The sequence below is a fragment of the Miscanthus floridulus genome, chromosome 12 (assembly GCF_019320115.1).
Source record: "Miscanthus floridulus cultivar M001 chromosome 12, ASM1932011v1, whole genome shotgun sequence".
In the NCBI taxonomy this organism is placed as follows: Eukaryota; Viridiplantae; Streptophyta; class Magnoliopsida; order Poales; family Poaceae; genus Miscanthus; species Miscanthus floridulus.
In genome coordinates this window covers 74,794,021-74,817,797 of record NC_089591.1, presented here as the reverse complement: position 1 = coordinate 74,817,797, position 23,777 = coordinate 74,794,021, and the positions used below count along the sequence as shown (strand labels likewise).

Below are 23,777 nucleotides of genomic sequence, written 5' to 3'. Positions count from 1 at the left end.
GACAGAACGACAACAACAATGGTGCCGATTCATAGGAGACTCTGCAATGATCCATATTGCACCTGCCCTAACCACAAGAACAAGGGGCCTCCCCCATCACCCCCGCCACCACCAACAACAACAACGGGAGGATACTATGGAGAAGGTGCAACGCAATTTGCTATGTGGCCACACTACTAGGACGACTTTATGCTATTTACATGCCATATCTATGTGTTTGTTGTTTGGTTTAATAACCTAAAGCATGTTAGGTTTAGTCGAAGGAAACTCTGTCCCAGGTTCGGTATATGTTCTCACATACCATTTCATTTGTTTTGTATGTTGAATTATATAATGTCATACGTCGTTAGATTTTATTTGCAGCACGTGTTTACATTTCAATACGTCCGTATCATTAAGCGGAATATTAAGACCATAAATAATGAAAACAACCACATAATGAAAAGTTCAATACTATGCCACATTACACAACATATTATTACTAGAAGTACGTGCCGATAGTAGACATAGGGGCAAATGCACTTCCAAATCCTTAGTCTGTAACATACTAAGTAAGCAACTCATCATCCGAGTACTAGTCCTCTACTACAACCCTATTGCTGTGGCTAGGCTCACCTGTGTTTCTCTGACCTGCCTGTCGCCTATAGTAAGTGGCCTCCGCTCCATCTATGGCCGCTGCGGCCTGAGTGAAGAACGCGTCGTCATCCTCCTCCGCCTGTAAGCCCGCCTCTGCTAGACCGATGAGCTCACTCAGTCTACCAGTGTCTTCCTCTACCTACTCCGCTTGCAACCCCACCTCTACTAGAGCGATAAGCTTGCTCAGTCTGTCAGTATCGTCCTCAGCCTCCTATGTCTGCAAGCCCACCTCTGCTAGAGCAATGAGCTCACTCAGTCTATCAGTGTCATCCTCATCCTTGTCCCCCTTATCAGACAACACAATAGGTGAATGAATGGTGTGATCAACTCGAGATCTATGCTCATCTAACTTCTTCTCCTCATATCTTGCACGAGCCAGCTCTGCTTCATGTCCCTCGCTGCAACCAATCCCTTCATGTATAAAATGCAATCAGTTAGCAACGCGATTATATTTCATTTAAAATCATGCAACGAAAAAAATGCTTTCAAGCACTCACTGCCACATAATGCAACAACATACTCGTTCGAGACCTGCATCTGTACTCTTGTCTTCTCCCTTGCCTCATTCCTTGTCCTCTCCTCCTCTAACGTTATCCGCCTCTCCAATCCCCATTTGTTAAGCCCAATATCGATCGGGTTACATATACCGCGCTGTCTAGCAAACTCACGCATCTTTTCTTTGTGATGTTTAACGAATAGGTTGACGTAGTCAGGTGCATATCCCCTCTTCCATGCAATTACTTGCCTCTTCTTCAGTTCATCCAAGAACTTAGCTTGGCCATCATAATATTCCCACCTGCATTTTCTAGTGCTCTGTTCAAACGGCAAATTCTATCATATATGTCTTAGCAAAAGAAACAAAATATGATTTTATGTTTACCACAAAAATAACCAACCTCATCATACTCAACCATATGGTCGTAATAATAGCCTATTCCAAGCTCCGAAGGGACTAGGCCATAGTTGGATTTAACACCACATTTACACATGATAGGAGGTGCTTTGTAAATTACCCTTTCTTTCTTCTTTTCCTTAACCTTTCGCGGTTCTTCTGGCCATTGGTTCTTAGGACCATACAACCACTCCTTGAAACGACACTTCTCCATTGAAAACACCTAAATAAGTAGACATTAGTACATGAACACATATAGCTCAATATTTCAACACATACACTTTGTACTTACTTCATGCTTGTTTGGACACACAAACTGCAACGTATTCTCAGAATTTATCACAGCTCGATCTCTACAATCACACAGAGGAGGTTCTTCGAGTCGTCTAACTGCGGCTAGGTGCTTCTCCTTAGCCGTCATTGGCGGAGGGTTAGGGAGGGGGTGGAACCCACCGCTTGAAGTGCTCACGTGGATGTCTTACTCTAAACTAATCGTCGAAAAGGAGGTACCTAGGATCAAACTTGTCTGCACCGTCGATCCACTGAAAGAAAAAGCACCTCTCATGGCCCTACACAACGAGATTCCAATAAAATATTAGTAGCATACTTACACAAATAAAAAAAAGGATAGTGAAAACAATTTCTTACATTAAAACGACGGCATGTGTAGAAGCAACGCGCCGCTGTGTCTAGATGTTTTGATTGAAAAACATGGGCCAGAAAACCACAGTCACAGTTAGGGACAGGGAGGTCAGGAGGGATGGGGGCATCTTTGCTAGACGCGTCGGGGTATAATTCTCGAGGACGACCTCATTTTCGCCAAAACTCCTCCCGAAATATTTCTTGCATCTAACAAAACAGATGTAATTTAACAAACATAAATCAAAGCATCACAAATAAATGTCAATGAGAACCATAACTACAATACAACCAATTTCGTTCTAAGAACTCAAAGCAGTTAACATTAAACTATAAATCTAGGGTTTCCCATTTGATGCACAACAATAAACCCATAACATAACTACATGCACCTAGGTTTGCTAGCTTTTTCACGTCTTGGCATCATCCTACGGTTGTATAATACATATATTGATGGATACAATGAAACCCTAAGTGATGACGATTATTACGTTCAAAAATCCGACTAATACATACCGAATCGATGCGAAAAAAACTAGGAGGAGAGCGAGGATATCTTGCTCTCGAAGATCTACGGATCAAATCAAAGTTTTCAAGGTCCAATATACCGATTCGTGAGGTAGAGTGAAGTGGGGAGAGAAAAAACCCGAGAGGGAGGAGAAAGAACGCTCGGACAGGAAGGTTGCCCGGGGTTAAATGGTAGGGAGCTTGACGCCGAGCTCGGCGCCAAGATCTACAGCGTCCAGCTCAGCGCCAGAGTGACTGACGCCGAGCTCAATGCCATGTTATCTACCGTGCTCAGGAGCTCGGCGCCAGAGACGCTGGCGCCGAGACGTGTTAGCTCGGCGCCAGCATCAATGACGCTGAGCTAAGGATCTTTTTTTTTTTTTTTTGGTTAGAGGTCTATTTGTAACCAACTTTCAAAAACATAGCTAAAATGTAAAAAATTCAGTCTTCCCGGAGGGCGCTGTCTGCAGCGCCGGGCTCAGTGCCAGTGGCTCTCACCCACGCAACCACGTGGGCAGCTGAGCGGATCGGCTGAGCAGAGCAGCGTGAGCCAGTGACTGTGAGCACACTGACCACCTCGCTCGCTCTCGCTGAGACGCTGACGCTGTGACCCTGACCCCGGGGTCAAAAGACCGGAGGCCCGCCCGTGGCCAGCCAAGTTGGACGATGATGGGTGGGAGGACGGGACGACGAGAGGAGGCCTGCCTGCTGCCTGCTGCCTGCATTATTGGCGTTATTTTACAGCGCGTGCGTTGTGCTTGTGGAGTTGTGGTGTGGAATCAATCATTCATGGCTGTCTGGTTCCGTCATGAATCTCCTCCGTCTTTGACCCGCTGTGCCTGTCAGGTGTGGTAGGTTGTTTGCTTTGCTTTCACTCCTGTGCTAAGCTTCTGAAAAGATCAGCACTAACGCTGCCACGCTGCACTATCGGTGATATTTCTCGATGTTTATCCCCTCTTTTTTTTAGCTTTGGGAGGGAGGGAGGGAGATATCAGTGTGGAGGATGGATCGATCTTTCTTCTGAGCGGTGTTTGTTCTTTAGTCGCTCCTAAATTTTATGTCACATCGAATGTTTAGATATTAATAAAGAGTATTAAATATAGATTAATTATAAAACCAATTACATAGATGGAGACTAATTTGCGAGACGATTTTTTAAACATAATTAATCTGTCATTAGCACATGTTACTGTAGCACCACGTTGTCAAATCATGGACTAATTAGGCTTAAAAGATTCGTCTCGTAAATTAGTCGTAAGTTGTGTAATTAGTTTCGTAATTAATCTATATTTAATACTCCATGCATGTGTGTAAATATTCAATGTGATAGAAATTTTAGGAGCCTGTAGAACCTTATTTTCTTTCTTTTGAGGGGGGTTGGATTCAGATTTGATAAAAGAGTACGCTTGTCGGATTTAGGCCACTGATGCTTTGTTTAGATTTGGGTTAGGAATTAGTATTTGGCACTGTAGCACTTTTGTTTGTATTTGACAATTATTGTCCAATCATAGCTTAACTAGGCTCAAAAGATTCGTCTCGTAATTTACAATCAAACTATGTAATTAGTTATTTTTTTATCTACATTTAATATTCCATGCATATGTCAAAGATTTGATGCGATGAAGAGAGAGTGAAAAAACTTGCAATCTAAACAAGGCCCGAGAAGAGATCCAATTGTGCTACTGAAGATGTTGAGGCCCGTCTGTCGTGGCCCGTCCCGTATGGACTCAGAAAGAAAAAGATGGTGCATCAGATGCCGGCATATGGCCTAACCCCTAGGCCCAGTGCGATAGTATACTCTTATCGTGCTGCTGGTACGCTGATAGGGAAATTTCCCATTGGAGCACGGCGCAATGTAAACAAGGAAATTTCCCATTCGAGGGAGTGAAAGAACTTTTTTAGCTTGATTTCCACGAATGCGTTGACATTTGACAGGGTACCTGTAAACAAGGAGACATGAGATGCAGAATTTTATCGGAGACCTGACTTTTTAGGCCCCGTTTAGATGTGAAATTTTTTGGCTTTTGGCTATTGTAGCACTTTCATTTGTATTTGACAAAAAATATTTAATTATGGACTATTTAGGCTTAAAAGATTCGTCTCGCCAATTACAGATAAACTATGCAATTAGTTATTCTTTTTACCTACATTTAATGCTCCATGTATGTGTCGTAAGATTTGATATGACGAAAAATTTTGAAAAATTTCGAATTTTGGGTGGGATCTAATATGACACTGTACTATAATACAATACTCCAGTTTTCATGTCGCATCACATCACAAGGACCACTCCCGAGACCACTCCCGTTCCCAGACCAACATCTTGGGAATGCCATCGCGGAAGACCATTTCAGAAGATCAGGTAGGGAAATCAACCTGGGGCTTGTTTTGTTCGATGAAGTTTAGGATTTTGGATATGGTAGCACTTTCGTTTTTATTTGATAATTAGTATTCAATTATGGACTAATTAGACTTAAAATGTTCGTCTCGTGATTTTCAATCAAACTGTGTAATTAGTTTTTTTTCATCTACATTTAATGCTCCATACACGTATGACAAGATTCGATATGATAGCTAGCACTTTTTGGAAAAAGTTTTTGAACTAAACCAGGCCCTATTAGTGCCAACTCCTACACGGCTAATGCGTACTCCCTCCATACCTCAATTAGTTGTCGTTTAAGACATGATTATGCTTACCAAGGAGTAATTAATTAGAGGTATTTTTCCCTGTCTATCCCTATTAAATACTGGTTGTGGATGCAACCTATATGAGAAACAATCATGGTTCAGACTGGCTAGTGCAGTGAGGCTAACGCCCTGAGGACAAGGGCGCGGGTTCGATCCCTGGCAGCCACATCTTTTTTTGCTGTCACTGGCGATTTTGCATGGCACTGTTTCTGTGTAAGTGGCGTTTGTGCTGGGCCTCGCTGTGAGTGGCAATTTTGTATGGCGCTCGCTGGGTCGGGTGTGGGCGCGTTGCTGCTCATGCGCGCGCGCGTTTTGGCCCGTGCGCGCTCTCGTTTTTTGCGCGGTTTCGAATGTTTAGCGACGCGCACGTTTAGCCTTCCATACAGCTCGTTCTTTGGCGCTTTTTTTTCGTTGCATAGCACCGTGCGCGCTCTCGTTTTCTCTGGCCGTCTGTCCATCTACCCCTTCCTATTTAACCGGTGCTACATCCTATCCATCTCAACCTCTTCTATTTCCATCTGTGCCGTGCTCCACTGTTTCCTTCTCCACTTCTTCTCTTTTCTCTGTACTGCAATGGCTAATCCATTCGATTTGAACGTTCGTTTAGAAGAAGATGATGACGACAATCTTTCATTCGATCTCAATGAGCCAATAATGGAGGATCACACCACATATGGTAATGTACTCAGTTTGTTTGTTCTTTTTTTGATATTCAAATCAACAACGTGTAGTTTTGTTTCTTATTTTCTTTCTTCTTTTTTTTGACAGGGTTTGATTTGAACTTGCCACTAGACGAGTTTGGTGCGGTTGATTTCAATTATGTACAAAACCTGCCCGGTAAGTTTTATGAATGAGTTTGTTTTTTCCTATAGCTAGAACATGCTGTGGCTAATTATTACTATGAATGTGCTTGTTTTTTTTCCTTTTGCTAGAACAAGATGTTGAGGCTCCCGTTCAAGTAAACCGTCCAAAGCATGACATGCCTGAAGAAGTTAGAAAACAAGTGTACCAAGCATTGTTGGCTAGAAGCAAAAATGGGAAACTAGGTAAGAGAGATGCAAGCATTGTTGCCGATCAGTTTGGTGTACACATTTGATCGGTTCAGCGCTTATGGAAGCGAGGTAAAACCCAACTTGCTCAAAACATTCCGGTCGTGGTTGCTAGTCAAAAGAAGGGTAGATGTGGCCGTAAGGCAATCCCTCTTGATTTGGAACAATTGCGCAACATTCCTCTAAAGCAAAGAATGACCATAGAAGATGTGTCTAGTAGACTTGGTATTACCAAATCTGGGATACAAAGGTATTTGAAAAAGAGTTTGCTTAGGCGCCACTCTAGTAGCATCAAACCTTACCTCACTGATGCTAACAAAAAGACTAGGTTGAAGTGGTGCATTGACATGATTGAGCAAGGTTTGGTTGGTGATCCAAAGTTTAAGGATTTTTTTGACTTTGTGTTCATTGATGAGAAATGGTTCTACCTTTCTCAAAAATCCAAGAAATACTACTTGCTACCCGAGGAAGATGAACCACATCGCACTTGCAAGAACAAGAATTACATTCCTAGGATCATGTTTTTATGTGTTTGTGCTCGGCCAAGATTTAGAAATGGAGAGTGCATTTTTGATGGGAAAATCGGTTGCTTTCCACTTGTCACTTATGAAAATGCTATTAGAGGAAGTCATAACCGTCTTCATGGTGAACAAGTTATCAAGCCAATAACTTCAATCACAAGGGATGTCATTAGAGATTTCATGCTAAATCAAGTGTTGCCGGCCATTAGAGCCAAATGGCCAAGAGAAGATGTGCACAAGCCAACATTCATACAACAAGATAATGCACCTTCTCATTTAAAAGTGGATGATCCTATTTTTTGTGAGGCTGCTAAGCAAGATGGGTTTGATATTCGGCTTATTTGTCAACCACCCAATTCTCCTGATTTCAACATTCTAGACTTGGGGTTTTTTCGTGCTATACAAGCTATACAATATAAGAAGGATGCAAAAACAATTAAAGATCTTGTTCCAGCCATGCAGCAGGTAAATTGTTCACTTTTTCACTTGTTACATTGCTTCTTTAACAACTAAATGGAGTACTCATTGATTCATTTTCACTTTTCATGTAGGCATTCGTAGAGTACTCACCACACAAAGCAAATAGGATCTTTGTGACACTACAAACCGTTTTGAAGGAAGCCATGAAGATAAAAGGATGTAACAAGTTCAAAATTCCTCACATTCAAAAACAAAGACTAGAGAGAGAAGATCGGCTCCCATTCCAAATAACTTGTGAAGCTTCCTTGCTAGCCGAAGCACTTGCTAGTCTTTCTGCAGCAAATTAGAAGAATGTAGTACCAAATTAGTTTTTTCAATCTGAAGCAAGAATGTAGTAGTAGCAAATTAGATTTTGCAAGCCGAAGCAAGACATGTACCTTACTCTTCATGTTTGCATCTTCCTTCATCTTTGCATCTTTGAACTTCTTCATGTTGTAGATCTCGTCCACCTTCTGTTCAACGTGTTCAGGTACTAGTATTGTGTCTCCATCCATCTCAAGTTTGTCCACATCAGGGATGAACAGCTCGCAATCAAATTTGTCTATGCCATGTAGTATCCAAGTAGTGAGATCGTAGTCATCATGAACAAGACGGCAATGTGCACACCTGCGAGCTTCGCGGCGAGCTTGGAAGTAGGCTTCTCCGAAGACGCCGCCACCGTGGAACATGCCGCAGCGAGCGCACTGCACCTCGACGGCGTCCGGCGCGATGTCGAGGGAGTCCGGCACCACCTCGACGTTGAACGGGGCGATGTCGAGGGAGTTCGGCACCACCTCGACGTCGAACAGGGCGATCTCGAGGGAGTCCGGCACCATCTCGACGTCGTCCGGGTCGATCTTGAGGGAGTCCGAGTCCAGCGCCATCTCAGAGGCAATCGCCATCTCCGAGTCCGGCGCGACCTCCGCGTCCAGCGTCTCCTCCATGGCGCGAGTGACCTTCATGGCGTCGGACTCCTCCATGGTGCGAGCGACCACCATGGCGCGAGGCTCCTCCATGGCGCGACCGATCTCCTTGGCGCGAGCTTCCTCCATGGCGCGAGCTTCCTCCGGGTGGCGAGGGACGTGAGCGCGCTGACGAGATAAAGGGAGGCGAGCGTGTGTGGTCTGCCTTGATGCGAGAGCCGACAGGCGGCGACGCAGCGAACCGAGGCGACGCGCGATTAATTGCGAGTAGTTGGCGAGCGCAACGGGCGGCGATGGGAGGGGCATTCGCGTCCATAAGGCACTGCACGGGCGAGCGACGACAGGCTTTGTGAAAATGGGCTTAGTGCCCAGAACGACAGCTAATACGGGTATGGAGGGAGTACTCCGTGCTTTACAACGGCAGTTGTAGAACCTCTGTACATCACAACCCTTGGCCAGCCATCGATTTCCAATCGAACGGTTGCCAGAGCTCACACACTGACACGTGTGGCGTCATCACGCCATAAACAACCCCAGATAAAAATTCGAGGAAAAAACATCAATAAACATAATAATAGTTTGGAAAAGGGAGGAAAATGTGGGTTGAAAGCGATGCACAGTTGGATGCAGCACCTGTTGGCCGCGGCGACAACGGCCGGCGTCCTCCCGGCCGCTGCCTGCGCGGCCGCCTCCGTGCTCGACGCCTTCCACACCCCTGCCGTCCAAGACCAAGCCCATGTATCGATTTCATTCTCTCCTCGCTTGTTTAACTGTTCTGAACTTGGTCGTGGGTTTTAAATCCATGCTCGACGACAGGATCCATGGCTCCGAGGTCGGAGCCAAGATCCACGGCTTTGAGGTCGGAGCCACAGATCTTGACGCCGAGCTCGGAGCCGAGATCTGTGGCTCCAAGCCGAGATCTGTGGCTCCGAGGTACCGGCCACGTCAACGCCACCTAGAATGCCCTGCTGTGCACGGTCAGACACCTCGGAGCCAAGATCTGTGACGTCGAGACGTATTACTTCGGAGCCATGAGTCCTGACGCCGACCCCAAAGGTCCAAAAATAATTTTACGTCTCCCAAAGAGTCAAACGTAAATTTTCTTAAAAAAAAGAATAAATTGTAAAAAATTGGGGCGTGATGCGATGCCGCTGGTGACTGGTCCTCGTTGATCTGTTCTGTGCTATATATCGTGCTTACGCTGGCGCGCTGCACGGGTCAGAGCATCACAATCGACACAAGTATCATTCAGATTACACCGTTCATAATCCAATCAAACCTCGAGTCCCAAATCCACTTGACCATTTGCAAATACTAGCACTAGAAACCAATCTGAATCCAAAACCATTGCAGGGAGCCAGGGACATAGTGACACCGGCCACAGCCTCGGTCGTCGCTCCCTTTCTGATGCGATGCCCAGATGGGAACGGGGCCATGGGCAAGGGCACTCACTGCCGCGGCCCGCGGCCACAGCCTACGACGTGACACGGAGAGCACCTGACCATGAATCCACGATGGCAAATGCTCAGCGTGCCCACGGTCGTCCACGGAGCGATGATATCGTCGAGTCGCAGCGCACCGTCGTTGCCACTAGCTATCCGGCATGACAAAAAGTGTCATGTCACCATGTCGGCTTGTCGCTGCCACCTGTACACAGCAGCACTCCTGGTACTTCCGTCAACGGAAGAATGCAATTCTCGTTTTTTATGAAGGCAAGCTTAAACTTTGATTAAATTTATATAAAATATTATTAACATTTATAATAAAAAATAAGTATCATTGGATTCGTTATATGATATATTTTTATAATAAATTTATTTAAAGATATAAATATTAATATTATTTATTATAAATTTAGTCAAACTCTGTGCGCAAGCGCATCAGGTCACCGTGCCAGAAATCTCTCTCTCCCTCGTCACTGTCTCCACTCTCCACCAAACAAAAGTCGAAGCGTGCTCGATCAAGAGCGACGTTGCATACTCCTGCGTCGACCACCCCTGATCACTCGCTGTCTGTCACTCACTCAGTAGTAGTCAGTACACGGTGCCGAGCGCAAAGCGACACAAAAGCAGACAACAGACAGGCTACCTTGTCGAAGCTTTTCCGTCACATCTGTTGATCTCCTGCATCATATTGCTTTGGACTTTTTTCTTCCTGAATGCGTTCCACGACACGCGTGGAGAACGTTCTCTCAGCTGTTTCAGCTTGATGGCTTTGTTCTGAATCACTGTACGCGGTGTAGTCTGTTCTGTTCACAATGATTGCCGATGGTTCTTTTACCAGGGTGTGTCTGGTTTCACCAAATTTTCAACTTTGACCCTATATAAAAAGAAGATTCCCCGTCACATTAAACTTGCGGTACATGTATGGAGTACTAAATGTTGACGAAATCAAAAACTAATTGTACAGTTTGGTTGTACTTTGCGAGACAAACGTTTTGAGCCTAATTAGTCAACGATTAGACAATTATTATCAAATAAAAACAAAAACACACTGTAGACAATTCATGGGTTACTTTATGTTGTTTCTCAAAATTGCTAAGGTGAGTAATTATTTTAAAATAGAATTGATCCAATGGTTGTTATTATTAGAGAAATGGTGATTAGATTCTAGAAAATTAAAGGCTCGATAATTCTAGTTTTTATGAGAACTTCTAGGATTTTTTTTCTAGCAAGTCTCACGAGGATTGATATGGAGACTCCGTTGGGGGCCTCTAGTTAGAATATCTAGGATTTATATCTTTTTGCTTTATAGTGTGATATGTATATAAACTCTTATTGCCAAGAACTGAATTTACCACCAGGGAAGGCCTTAGTGGGCAAATATCAGATTCATTTGTTCCAATCTGAAATATAAACAACGACAGGGATGAAAAAAATAAGCTTTTCTTCTCAAAAGTAAAAAGAAAGTACTCACAAAATGTCCAAATTGGAAATAAGAAAATAAAAATAAAGGTTACATTTTAACCTCAAACGGATACCTTATTCCCAAAGCACAGGTAAAATTGACCGGTGAGAGGGTAACGGGCCCCTGTGTGCGGGCGAGACATGGGGTTCGGTGTTTTTCTCGGGCTAGGTGAGAAGTTCTCAACCTTAAGCTAAAAATAGCTCGGGGGTATCTATCCCCGCAGCCCGAGTTTTTTTTTAAAATCGGATATCTTTGTATATATATTTTTTATATTTGTTATTTCTAACTCATATTTTTAAGAAGATTTCTAACTCATATTTATAAGATAATAAAAGATGTTCGAAGCTATACCAAGTAGGTTCACATAAAAAAGTGCGTAAGCTGTAGCGAATTCATGCTGCTGAAGGCAATTGGCAATAGGAGAAACGAGTGCAGGCCGAGAACACATAGGCAGGGTTTTTGCTAGCGATGCAAATTTTTTATCGGATGGTAGCAAGAGACAATTATCGGATGAAATTCACAAATTTGATCAAATTTTCTTATAAATTCACTGATACACCGGCGTGCCATATTTGTCTTTGAGAGTGCTAATATTTGGTGGTTATGACTGATAATAATTTACCCTGGCTGTGGTGCGTCGTGCGGAAATAATGCATCATGCGGAGAAGTGTGATTGGCATAAGACTGGTCTTTTCCCGGCCGGCGAACAACTCAAGTCTTTTGGACGAACAATTCAAGTTCTTAAATCTCACATTTCGAAGGAACAGGATCGAAGGAACAGGAAGAGCTTCATTACATTCAAACTTCCTCGCAAAACACATTTCCATGGAACAGAGGTGCCACATTCAAACTTACTCGCCAAAAAGAAGAAAAAAAAGGCGAAAGAGCGACACTCAAACAAACTTGCTCGCAAATACTCCAGAAAAGGGGAATTGAACAGCTACGTTCAAGCCACCCGCAGTTATTTGGCCTTCTGATGACGTGACGATATCAACACACGGAGGATCAGCATCACATCAGTTGGACAGGATCCCCAGGGCCTTGCCGTACTCCACCATGTTCTCATAGATATGCTCCAGCGTCTTGTACTTGAACTCGAACCCTTCCTTCATCAGCTTGGTGGACGGCAGCAGCGCAATCGGCTTCTCAAGAAGATCGCCGCCGGAGCTGCAAACAAAGGTTGGAGCAACATGATCACCTAATATCATGGCATGCAAGCAAATCCAGTGCTAGCTTGGGAGTTCTTCATTATTGATGCTCACAGGTTGGTGTTGACGTCGTACTCCGGGTACTTGTCGGCCAGGAACCGGGCCATCTCCAGGATGGTGGTGTCGAGGCTGTTGCAGATGTACCGCCCGTCGGCGGCCTCCTCGGCGGCGAAGATCTCGGCGCGGCAGACGTCCTCGACGTGCACCAACGGCACGGAGCCGGAGGCCCGCTCGATGCCCTTGAGCACCTTGAGCTCCTTCTCGTCGCCGGAGAGCAGGGAGAGGATGGCGGGGACGGTGGTGTAGACCTGCCTGTCGGGCGCCTCGCCCACGGTGACGGAGGGGCACAGGGTCACCAGGCTGATGCCGTGCTCCTCCGCGAACTCCGACGCCGCCTTCTCCAGGAGCACCTTCGACACCGGGTACGCCTGCGTTGATGCCCGTGCATGCATGTCATCAGCGTTCCAGTTCAGAACTCAGAAGAGAAGAGGTCGAGACCCGGCCGAGAGGACGTGCGTACCCAGAGGCCAGTCCTTTTGGCAGTGAGGTACTCGACGTCGGACCAGGACTCCTCGTCCAGCACGTGCCCGTCGCCTTCCAGCGGCTTGCTGGAGACGGCGGCCGTCGACGAGGTGAGCACCACGCGCTTCACCGTCCCGGACTTGACGCACGACCTCATCACGTTCAGAGTGCCTTGGACGCCCAGCTCCATCAGCTCTTTCTGCACCATGCCACCATTGGCTCATCGCCAAATTAAACAATCGAGCAAGTCCTTGTTTGCGCGTGGCACGTACATCACTAAAGTCGACGAGACGCGCGTTTAATTTGTGCACGCACCTCAGGGTTGTTGGACGTGTAGTTGACCGGCGCGGCGAGCAGGAAGGCATAGTCGCAGCCGGCGACGGCGTCGTCGTAGCTGCCTTCCTCGTCGAGGTCGGCGCGGTAGACCTCCAAGGTGCCCAGCTTGTTGAGGTCTTCCAGGTGGGAGTTGCTCTCCTTGTCCTCTGGGTGCCTCACCGTCGTCTTCACCACGTAGCCCTTCTCCAGCAGCATCTTGATGAGCAACGAGGCGATGTAGCCGTTCCCTCCGGTCACGCACGCCGTCTTCTTCCTCTCCTCACCTGCTGCCGCCGCCGCCATATCGATCGACAAGGGGGCAAGGGCAAGAAGCCAACTAGCTAGGATATTCTCTCGATCGAGTGTCGTCGAGGTTCGACTCTACTGGATGGGACGGGATTATTCCGACACTGACGGAGGCCAGGTGGTAGCAGCAGTTTGTGCTGTGGCTCCTGGTCCTGGAGTGCAGATTGGTGTTGAGAGGAATTGAATGGGGGATGCCCCTTAATATGCACATGCACGGCGAAACCCGTGCTGCATGCGGCCGCGCTCGGTCTCACTACTCACACGGGCAGCCAAAAGCTAAGCCAGCCACCGTGCCCCACGCGACGGATCATCCGAGCCGTGCCTGATCTTATCGCTTGCTCACACTAGTGTCATGTCGCTGGCCTGGCATGACGAGTCGGTTAGTGAATAATGACAGCTCCGCGAGCTTAATGATCGCGTGGGCATTTAACAAATGTATCTTTCATCGAGTTGCTTCTCACTTTCATCGAGTTGAAATAGAGCTTTTTTCTTATACCTTTCAGTCGAGAGAAAAGGCAAGCGCCCACTTTGTAATCTCTCTTCTAACATGATCATTTTTTCGTGACGTGGATCTTCTTTTCATCGGCGGAATGGCTGATAGACGTTAGTGTTATACTAGCTCTAAGCGGGAAAGGTTAATGTTGGCTGTTGCAGTGGCCAAAGTTGCATTATGAGCGTAGAATCCTCTGTTGTTGGTCAAACTTTCTCAAGCTTGACTGTATTTGTAGAAAATATTAGCAACATTTATATCTCTAAATAAGTTTATTTTGAAAATGTATTTATGATTCATCTAATAATACTAATTATGCTATATAAATATTAATATTTATATATATATATTTGGTCAAACTTAACAATATTTGACTTCTCAGAAAATAAAAATGATACCTCTTTTAGGACGGAGGGAGTATACATGGCGTTGGCGTTCATTTCAATAAAGCAGACATACACATGTGACTAGATACATACTCCCTCTATCCCCTTTTAATAGTCATTATGGGAAGCGTGCTGATCAAACTTTCTTATGTTTGACTAGTTTTTGTAAAAAATATTAACAATATTTGTCTCTCCAAATAAGTTTATTATAAAAGAAGATTCAATGATCTATCTAATGATACTAATTGTATACCATAAGTATTAGTATTTTCTAGTATATATTTGGTCAAAGTTGAGTACGTTTTATTTCTTGGAAAGCTAGAATGACAGATAAAAAGGAACGGAGGGAGTAGGATGCAAACTAGGGCATGCGAGTACGCTTTATTTCTTGAATTGGAAAACTAGAACGACGGATAAAAAGGAATGGAGAGAGTAGGATGCCAACTAGGGCATGCAAGCAGGACCTCAGTCAGGATGAGAGGCAGGAGACGAAATTAAATGGGTTGAACATATAGATTTTACAAACATAACATATAAAATGAAAATTATAATGTAGCAAAGTCTAATGGAACTGTAATTTGCTAGTCCTCATCGGATTTTTTCGCCCTTCTACAAACAATGGCTGAAACACCCGGACACGTACGTAGGCACATTGAACAGTACTAACTAGTATTATTAGCTCCTATGAATATCTTTAGCAGGCATAGTAGCAGCACTACTGGTATCCCCTCCTTTTATTTTGTTTTTCTTTGCATATATCAAATAAAATTGCTCTAAGTTGATTTAAGGAGCCACGAGCTCATTAGGGCTCGAGCAAGGCCCAATTTGTTTTAGGCCTGCCAGCCTTGCTCAATCCCTGGCGGGCTTCAAGCCATTGCTGAGCCAAGCCCAAAATGCTGGGCTCTAGTGGGTTTTAATCTTCCAATTTCTCTTCACCGATAAAAAACAGTTTAAATGGAGCATTAGCTATTCTTTTTCCTATAATGGATGAAATTCCTGCCTTGCAAGTGAAGCTAAGTAAGCAAGTCGTGTGTTGGTGTTGCCGGCCGTGCCCTATTTGTAGTACGTGGCTGGTGGTGGCCCGGCCGGCCGGCGGGCGCCGGCAAAACTGGCAGGGCACAAGGGGCGCCACTCCATCCGATCCTACGCGCCATGCATGTGTTTGCTAGTCGTCGTTGCTAATCCTGGTTAGTTGCTATACATGCATATACGTGAGGGTACGTACGTGTTATTAGGCTGCAGCTGGCCAGGGGCTATAGCTAATTAAGTTTGGAATACTACGAGCATCGGATGGTACATCGATCTTGTACGTGTTACTTGCATTTAATTTGCGGAATTGATATAGAGCCGAACCAACTCACCCGTCTCCCTCGCTCCTCCTTATCCCTTTCCTCGAGCCGCACTCCCGCAGCGCTCGCGCTCCCATTCTACTGCCGCGCCCGCTCGCCCACCGTGATGGACACCACGCGCCGGTCACCCCGCTCGCCCGCCGGCGCTCCCTCCCTCCCACTCTCCCCCTCCGCGACCTGCTACCCCGCGCCCCCAGCTACCCGGCTCTCACTCCCCCAACCGGAGACGAGGACGACAATGGCGGCACCAACGAGGTAGGTCATTCCTCCTCCTCCTCCTCCTCTTCCACTTGATATGAGGAACGCAACGTTGGCTAAGGTTCCGGCGACCTCTATGGTCCTATTCCCTCCTCCCTCCGGCGAGCTCAAAGGGGATGGGCCTGGGGCTCGAGTAGCTTCCACCTTGAACCCATCCTCTTGTTGTTTTGTACGTCTTTTTTCTGTTTCTCCGTGTTGCAGTGGGGATTTTTGGATGTCGCAACAGATGATTTTCGTATGTTGCGATAGGTAATTTCTTGTGTTACAGAAATGGAGTTCTAATGTTTTTTTTGGATTGTTGCAATAGGGGATCTTAATTGTTGAAATTACCTTTTCCAAATATTGCAGCACTAAATGGTGATTTTTGAGATGTTTCTATTTCCATGTTTCTTGGTTGATTTTTTGCGACATTGCGGTACTACTGTTTCAAATGTTGCAGTACAAATTTTTCAATGTTGCATTACATAATTTCCTATGTTGTAGTATATTTTTTCGTTGTTGCACTACATAGCTTTGTGATGTTGCAGTATTTATATCCCGATGTTGCACTATATTTTTTGCGATGTTGCACTTAAAAGTGTTTTGTGCTCTTGGGAGAGGAGGCGCGGTGGGGTAACGAGGTGCGGTGGGGAACGGGGACCGGGGCGCTGTGAAGAACGGGGCGCGGTGGCGGACAGAGGGCGTGGCGCGGGGGGAACGGGCCACCGTGACGAGCGTGGGTGGACACTCTCGCTCGTATTGCTCTGAATCAAATTGTTAGGTTGCAGTGGTTGGTCAGGATCGAACCGGTTACGTTACGGGCTCTGGATCGACGGTTCCTGGTAGGTGCGTCGGGATCGAATCGAACGGAGCCGGGGGTGTGTCCAGACACGCGCTTGCGCCGGACGTACGGGTGCTAGGTGCATCGTTTAATTTGTGTGCATCTTCGGGAAAAAATTAATTTGTGTGCACGTACAGTGCAGTGCGGTGCGTGGTGTCCTCTCTCTCGCGCGCGTTCCGTGCTCAATTATAAGCGGCGGCGACGCAATCCCCGGCGAGCAGCGCGATGCACTACTCGTCGTGCGGCGGCGCGACCGTGAAGCCGTCAACCTCGGCCGGGGCCGGACGACATCATCGTATTCGTGTGGACTGGCCTGGTGGGAGGCCGACGGGCACGTACCACCGACCACCGCGCAGCAGAGGCACACACAATCATATCGTTGGATGATTGAGATCGAGATCCAGCGTCGTCGGAATATCGATCATGTGTTACATGTGAGGTGACCAGGGGCGATCGAGCTATCTACCTGTTTTTCGCCTGGTGCACTCGATCGCGGCGTGCCTCGACGTTGACCGGCCTGTCGACGGACGGGTCATGAATCATTTTACTATTGGTCGTTCGATCGATAATGTGCGAGCAGAGCATTTACATATACGGCCCCTCCTCTTTTGGAAACTCAAATCCCTTCAGGATCCTGCTGACTTTTTTTAGTTGAAAAATTTATGAGAAAATAATTTAAATAATTATCTAGTTTGTTAGGGAGGATTTTGCATCCCTGGTTGTGTCTCCCCTAGTCCACAAGGGAAAAAAAGTGGAAAGCATTGGCGCATGTGAAAGTTTGGTTACACTAGTAGAGAAACGACTTTTGATCCAACTCAAAATTTGGCTTTAGTCCTGATATTTTTCGCGCCCTAGAGAAACCTTTAGTCCCGGTTGGTAGCTCCAACCGAGACTAAAGGTCCCTGTCCAATGGCTATTGCAGCAGGCTTTTACTGTAGGGGACCTTTAGTCCTGGTTGGAGCTACCAACCGGGACTAAAGGTTAACTTTTACTCTCGGTTAGTCCCTCCAACCGGGAATAAAAGTCTACTCCCGGCTGAAGGCTCCGTCCGAGACTAGAAATGGACCTTTAGTCCCGGTTTCTGTCTCCAACCAGGACTAAAGGTCCCCTCCTATATAGCCCTTGTTCCTCCCCGAGCCCGAGCCACTTCGAGCTCAGTGTTCTTGCTTCATCGCCGGCCTCTCTTCTTCCTCATCGTCGGTAATCACAAGATTTCTTCGATTCCTCCATCGATTCTTCGGTTCTAAAGGTTACCAACTTTATACTCTCATGTTTCATCAGTAGCATATCTCATTTTGTGGACTAGATATATGTGGTTTTTTATGGTAGATTTTTTTATTTGTAAACCATTTAAGCTCAAAATCACTTTAAAGTTTACATATTTGGATGAAGGAAGGTTAAAGTAGTTATTCAAAACTAGTATTCAGCTTTCATTTCTAGTATGCATAGCACACTTCATGGTTTAGAGATATAGAGAATTTTAGAGTTTTTTTAATTTTATTTGTTTATAAAATGAGAAATTTACATTATATTAAAAATGAGTATAGAGAGTAGATGGCAACTGCTTCTGGGTCCTCAGCCTCTCATCGGGTTCCAAAGCGACTGAGGCCGGACCTCCCTTTCATTGCATGCGGCAAGTGTGAGGAGAAGATTGTGATGGAGTATCAGGTGAGGAAGGAGTGTCCCAATAAGAGCCGTATCTTCTACAAGTATCCGGATCGCAATATGAGTTATTTTGTCGCATTTGATGATTATGGTTAATTTATACTTATTTTCATAATGATTGTGATTAAAGTTCTAATTTTTTGTTTTAATTTTAGTGGGATGGCACTGGATGTTCAGGCTGGTACTGGGAGGAAGAGTATGTTGAACACGTGCAAAACTCTCTTGTACAGGCGGCTACGGCGGCTGATGAGGCAGTGATCCTGCGGAAGAAGCCCATAGATATTGAACAAACGCATGATCTATCTGTTTTAGTTAGGATTGGTCATGAAATCCTTATGCTGCTGAAGTGCATTTTAGCTTTAATTTTTTAGTGGTAGTTGGGATTATCTACATTGTAGTGAGACTTTCATAAATTAATACCTTGTGTGGTGGTATACATGTCGTATAATTAACTAATTATGTTCTAGGTTTTAATATGGTGTGTATGTCATGTAATGCAGATGAGCCGGCATTGGATGTACAATGCTGATCGCCGCTCCCGAGAGTTCATTGAGGGCGTGCATTCTTTCTTACGTGTGGCCGAGGCAAACAAACGCGATGGTTTCATATGCTGCCCATGTGCCATATGTAAGAATTTGAAGGAATATACTTACTCAAGGAGTTTTCATTCACACTTATTGAAGTCGGGTTTCATGCCAAACTATATTTGTTGGACGAAGCACGGAGAAACCGAGGTTGTAATGAAAGAAGGTGAAGAAGAACAATGGGACGATGATGACATTATTGCTGAATATGGTGCATTCAATGATACTGCAATGGGGGAAGCTGAAGAAGAGGTAGTGGCAGAAGATGAGCCCGCTGATGATATTGGTCAGGCCATTCGTGACGCACAAAGAGAATACGAAAGTGAAAAGGAGAAGATCAAGTTCGAGCGCATGCTAGAGGATCACAAGAAATTGATATACCCAACTTGTGATGCGGGGCAGAAAAAGTTGGGTACCACATTGAAATTGCTGCAATGGAAGGCAAAGAATGGTGTATCTGACAAGGAATTTGGAGAGTTACTAAAAATCCAAAAGAAGATGCTTCCCAAGGATAACGAATTGCCCGTCACTATGTACGAAGCAAAACAGGTAGTCTGCCCTTTGGGATTAAAAATCCAGAAGATACATGCATGTCCTAATGACTGCATCCTCTACCGTGGCAAGGAGTACGAGAAGTTAGATGCATGTTCGGTATGTCATGCATCGCGATATAAGATCAGGCGAGATGACCCTAGTGATGTTGAGAGCGAACGTCCTATGAAGAGAATCCCTGTCAAGATTATGTGGTATGCTCCTATAATACCACGCTTGAAACGTCTGTTCAGAAACAAAGATCATATAAAGTTGTTGCGATGGCACAAAGAAGACCGTAAGGTAGACAATATGTTGAGACACCCTGCTGATGGGTCCCAGTGGAGAGCAATCGATAGAGAATTCTCGGAGTTTGCAAATGACGCAAGAAACTTAAGGTTTTGCTTTAAGTACGGATGGTATAAATCCTTTCGGGGAGCAGAGCAGTAGTCATAGCACTTGGCCTGTTACTCTATATATCTACAACCTTCCTCCCTGGTTATGCATGAAGCGTAAGTTTATTATGATGCCAGTGCTCATCCAAGGCCTAAGGCAACCTGGCAACGACATCGATGTGTACCTGAGGTCACTAGTTGAAGAACTTCTACTTTTGTGGAACAGACCAGGTGTACGTGTGTGGGATGAGCACAAACAGGAGCACTTTGACTTGCGAGCACTGTTGTTCGTAACAATCAATGATTGGCCTGCTCTAAGTAATCTTTCAGGACAATCAAACAAGGGATATAATTATGCATGCACTGTTTCGATGACATTAAAGGTATATTCTTGAAAAAATGTCAAAAGGTCATGTACCTTGGCCATCATCGATTTCTTCCTGCGAATCACCCCCTAAGAAAGAAAGGCAAGCATTTTAAAGGTAAGGCAGACCACCAGACCAAGCCGGGCAACCGAACTGGTGAGGATATACTCAATATGGTCAAGGATGTGAAAGTAGTATTTGGAAAGGCACATGGCTGCGAACCTGTTCCGAACGACGCCGACGGTCACGCACCCATGTAGAAGAAGTCCATATTTTTTGGGAGCTACCCTATTGGCAAGTCCTAGAGGTCCATAGCGCGATCGACGTGATACACCTGACGAAGAATCTTTGTGTGAACCTGCTAGGCTTCATGGGTGTGTAGAAGCCTAAGGACACACTTGAAGCACGACAGGACCTGCGGTGTTTGAAAGAACGAGACAACCTATATCCAGAGAAGACAGATGATGGACGCCATTACTTAAGTCCTGCCAGCTACACTCTTAGCAAAGAAGAGAAGGAAAGCATGTTTGAATGCCTAGCAAGCATCAAGGTACCATCTGGATTCTCCTCGAATATAAAGGGTATAATAAATGTGCCAGAGAAGAAATTCCTAAACTTAAAGTCCCATGACTGCCATGTGCTCATGACGCAATTGCTTCCAGTTGCATTAAGAGGAATTCTATCTCCAAATGTACGTCTAGCCATCGTGAAGCTATGTGCATTCCTCAATGTAATTTCTCAGAAGGCAATCGATCCAATGGATCTAGCTAAACTACAGAATAATGTGGTTCAATGTCTTGTTAGATTTGAGTTGGTGTTCCCTCCTTCCTTCTTTAATATCATGACACACCTCCTAGTTCACCTGGTCAAGGAGATTAGTATTCTCGGTCCTGTATTCCTGCACAACATGTTCCCCTTTGAAAGGTTCATGGGAGTCCTAAAGAAATATATTCACAACCATGCTTGGCCAAAAGGAAGCATCTCCAAGGGCTATGGAACAGAGGAGGTCATTGAGTTTTGTGTTGATTTTATTCCTGACCTTGACCCGATTGGTGTTCCTGAATCACGACATGAGGGGAGACTAAGTGGAAAGGGGACACTAGAGAAGAAAACATATATTGGTACATAGGACAATTATTTTAATAAAGCACACTACACAATTTTGCAAAACTCCTTCTTGGTGGATCTGTATATCGAGACACATAAAGAGTTGCTCCGATCCGAGTTTCTAGGGAAGTCTGAAGCTTGGATTACGCATCAGCACATGGAAACTTTCAGCGACTGGTTGTGAAAAGAATGCCAGGGTGATGAGAGTATTGATGAGCAACTGTATTTGTTGGTTAGGCAGCCATCGTGGCATATCCTCACATACAAAGGGTACGAGATAAATGGGAATACATTTTACGCAGTAGACCAAGATAAAAGAAGCACCAACCAAAATAGTGGTGTTGGCATAGATGCCACCGACCCTAATGGAAATAAGCAAACATATTATGGCCGCATAGAGGAGATATGGGAACTAAACTATGCACCTACTTTTAAGGTACCTTTGTTCAAGTGCTAATGGGTAAAGGCGACTGGAGGCGGGGTAGCAGTCGACAACCAGTATGGAATGACAACCGTGGACCTCAATAATATTGGGTACAAAGATGAACCATTCGTCCTTGCCAATGATGTGAATCAGGTGTTCTATGTCAAGGACATGTCTACAAAACCGAAGAGAGAAAAACAACAACGACCCAATCAATGAGCCAATGCGCCACATAGTTCTTTCAAGGAAAAGAAACATCGTTGGAATTGAAGACAAGTCAGACATATCAGAAGATTATGAAAAGGATGACCAAATTCCACCCTTCACAGTGAACAAAGACCCAAGCATCCAGCTAAATGATGAGGACACTGGTTACGGCGCGATCATAACCAAGGGATATACGTTAAGAAGAAGTTCACTACTATGCCCGCTTGATATATATAGTGTATTCATATTTCTATCGTGTATTCATATTTTCTACGATTTAAATGAATTTTTTGCTTGACGATGGATTTCCTGTGGAGAATGTGTGACAAAAAAACAAATGATCAATGTCAATAAGATGTGAAAACTAATTTCCTGTCAAAAAGCAATAGTTTTAATGATTTTAATTAAGTAGTACATTTTTGCATGGTGAAAATTATGATTATTATTTACACTATGTTAAATATTTATACGGTAAAACAAAAGAGTTTAGGTTACAGATTTTTCTTATGTACAATAATATAAAATCAGGTCCCGAAATTCTTTTTGTAATTTTTTGCTAATATTTTATTTACTAGGCAATTAACAACTCTCTGCATATTTATATAAAAGAAATATATAAAAAAGGAAAAACTTATAGAAACTGGCGGGAAGCCAAACTGCAGCCCACCTTTACTCCCGGGTGGAATAACCACCCAGGACTAAAGGTTAAACCTTTAGTCCCGGTTCTAACCATCACCTGGGACTAAAGAACCTTTAGTCCCGGTTCTAACCATCATCTGGGACTACTAAAGATGGGATGCATTTTCGCGGCCCGCCAAAATCCCCTTTACTCCCGGACCGTGGCTACACCCAGGACTAAAGGTCAGACCTTTAGTCCTGGTTCTAACCACCACCCGGGACTAAAGAACCTTTAGTCCCGGTTCTAACTATCACCCGGGACTAAAAGGTCCTCCTTTATAAACCACGCCCTTCTCCCTTAGTTCTCTTCCTCTCTGTCTCCACCGCCTTCTTCTCCAACCGGATCCAGTAGCCACCAAGCCTTCTTCTCCATCGCCTCATCTTCTCCACCAGATCGATTCGATCTAGCAATGCCGCCGCCCCCAGGTGACCACCCTAGCCTTGCCTCGTCATGCGCGCACGCTATCACCAGCCGCACGCACACGCGCGCTTCTTCTCTAGCAGGCCAGCGCATGCCTCGCGTTGTCCTCGTCCCCGGCCCACCTCGCTCGTCCTCACCAGAGTGTCGGCCCTTCATGCCCGAGGAGGATGCCACCATCGTTCGTGCCCATGTCGGCGCAGCTCCACCTCGAGGGCGCCGCCAGCGTGCCCAGCCTCTGTAGCTCAGACCGCGCCGAGGCCATCACCGATGATGGCGCACCGCACTGCGATGATCCTGTCCTCGCTGAGACGGAGCGTATCAAGGCCGTCCTCCTCAACGACCAAGAAAAGGTCCCTCCTCCTCCTCACCTCTGCAACATTCTGCCGCCGCCATTTTTATCGCCGCCGGTTCCATTGGTAGCTCGCACTGAATCTTCTCTGCTCTCACGTTGTTGCAGTCAGAGTCTGATCGAGTTGCTGGAGCTACTCCGACGGCTGTAGGAGCTAGACCTCGCATTTGACACCT

General features: G+C 45.4%; 1 protein-coding gene and 1 pseudogene across 1 annotated transcript; one reads left to right on the top strand and one right to left on the bottom strand.

Annotated features, from left to right (window-relative positions):
• The first annotated feature begins 5,935 nt into the window (after window positions 1-5,935).
• LOC136496159 (uncharacterized) lies at window positions 5,936-7,445 on the top strand (annotated as a pseudogene).
• Window positions 7,446-11,990: 4,545 nt separating this feature from the next.
• Window positions 11,991-13,873, bottom strand: LOC136497608 (anthocyanidin reductase ((2S)-flavan-3-ol-forming)-like). Its single transcript, XM_066493460.1, has 4 exons — window positions 13,267-13,873; window positions 12,950-13,150; window positions 12,484-12,857; window positions 11,991-12,388 (listed from the first exon to the last, which is right to left on the bottom strand). Exons 1-4 carry the CDS (start codon window positions 13,567-13,569, stop codon window positions 12,238-12,240), a joined length of 1,029 nt encoding a protein of 342 aa, XP_066349557.1. The 5' UTR covers window positions 13,570-13,873; the 3' UTR covers window positions 11,991-12,237.
• Window positions 13,874-23,777: the final 9,904 nt, after the last annotated feature.

Excerpts from the sequence above, each read along its gene's own strand:
- LOC136497608 (XM_066493460.1), bottom strand. The coding sequence starts at position 13,569 with ATGGCGGCGGCGGCAGCAGGTGAGGAGAGGAAGAAGACGGCGTGCGTG. Across the intron at positions 13,151-13,266 it reads ACACGTCCAACAACCCTGAG|AAAGAGCTGATGGAGCTGGG; the intron begins GTGCGTGCACAA and ends GGCATGGTGCAG. Across the intron at positions 12,858-12,949 it reads CCAAAAGGACTGGCCTCTGG|GCGTACCCGGTGTCGAAGGT; the intron begins GTACGCACGTCC and ends GCATCAACGCAG.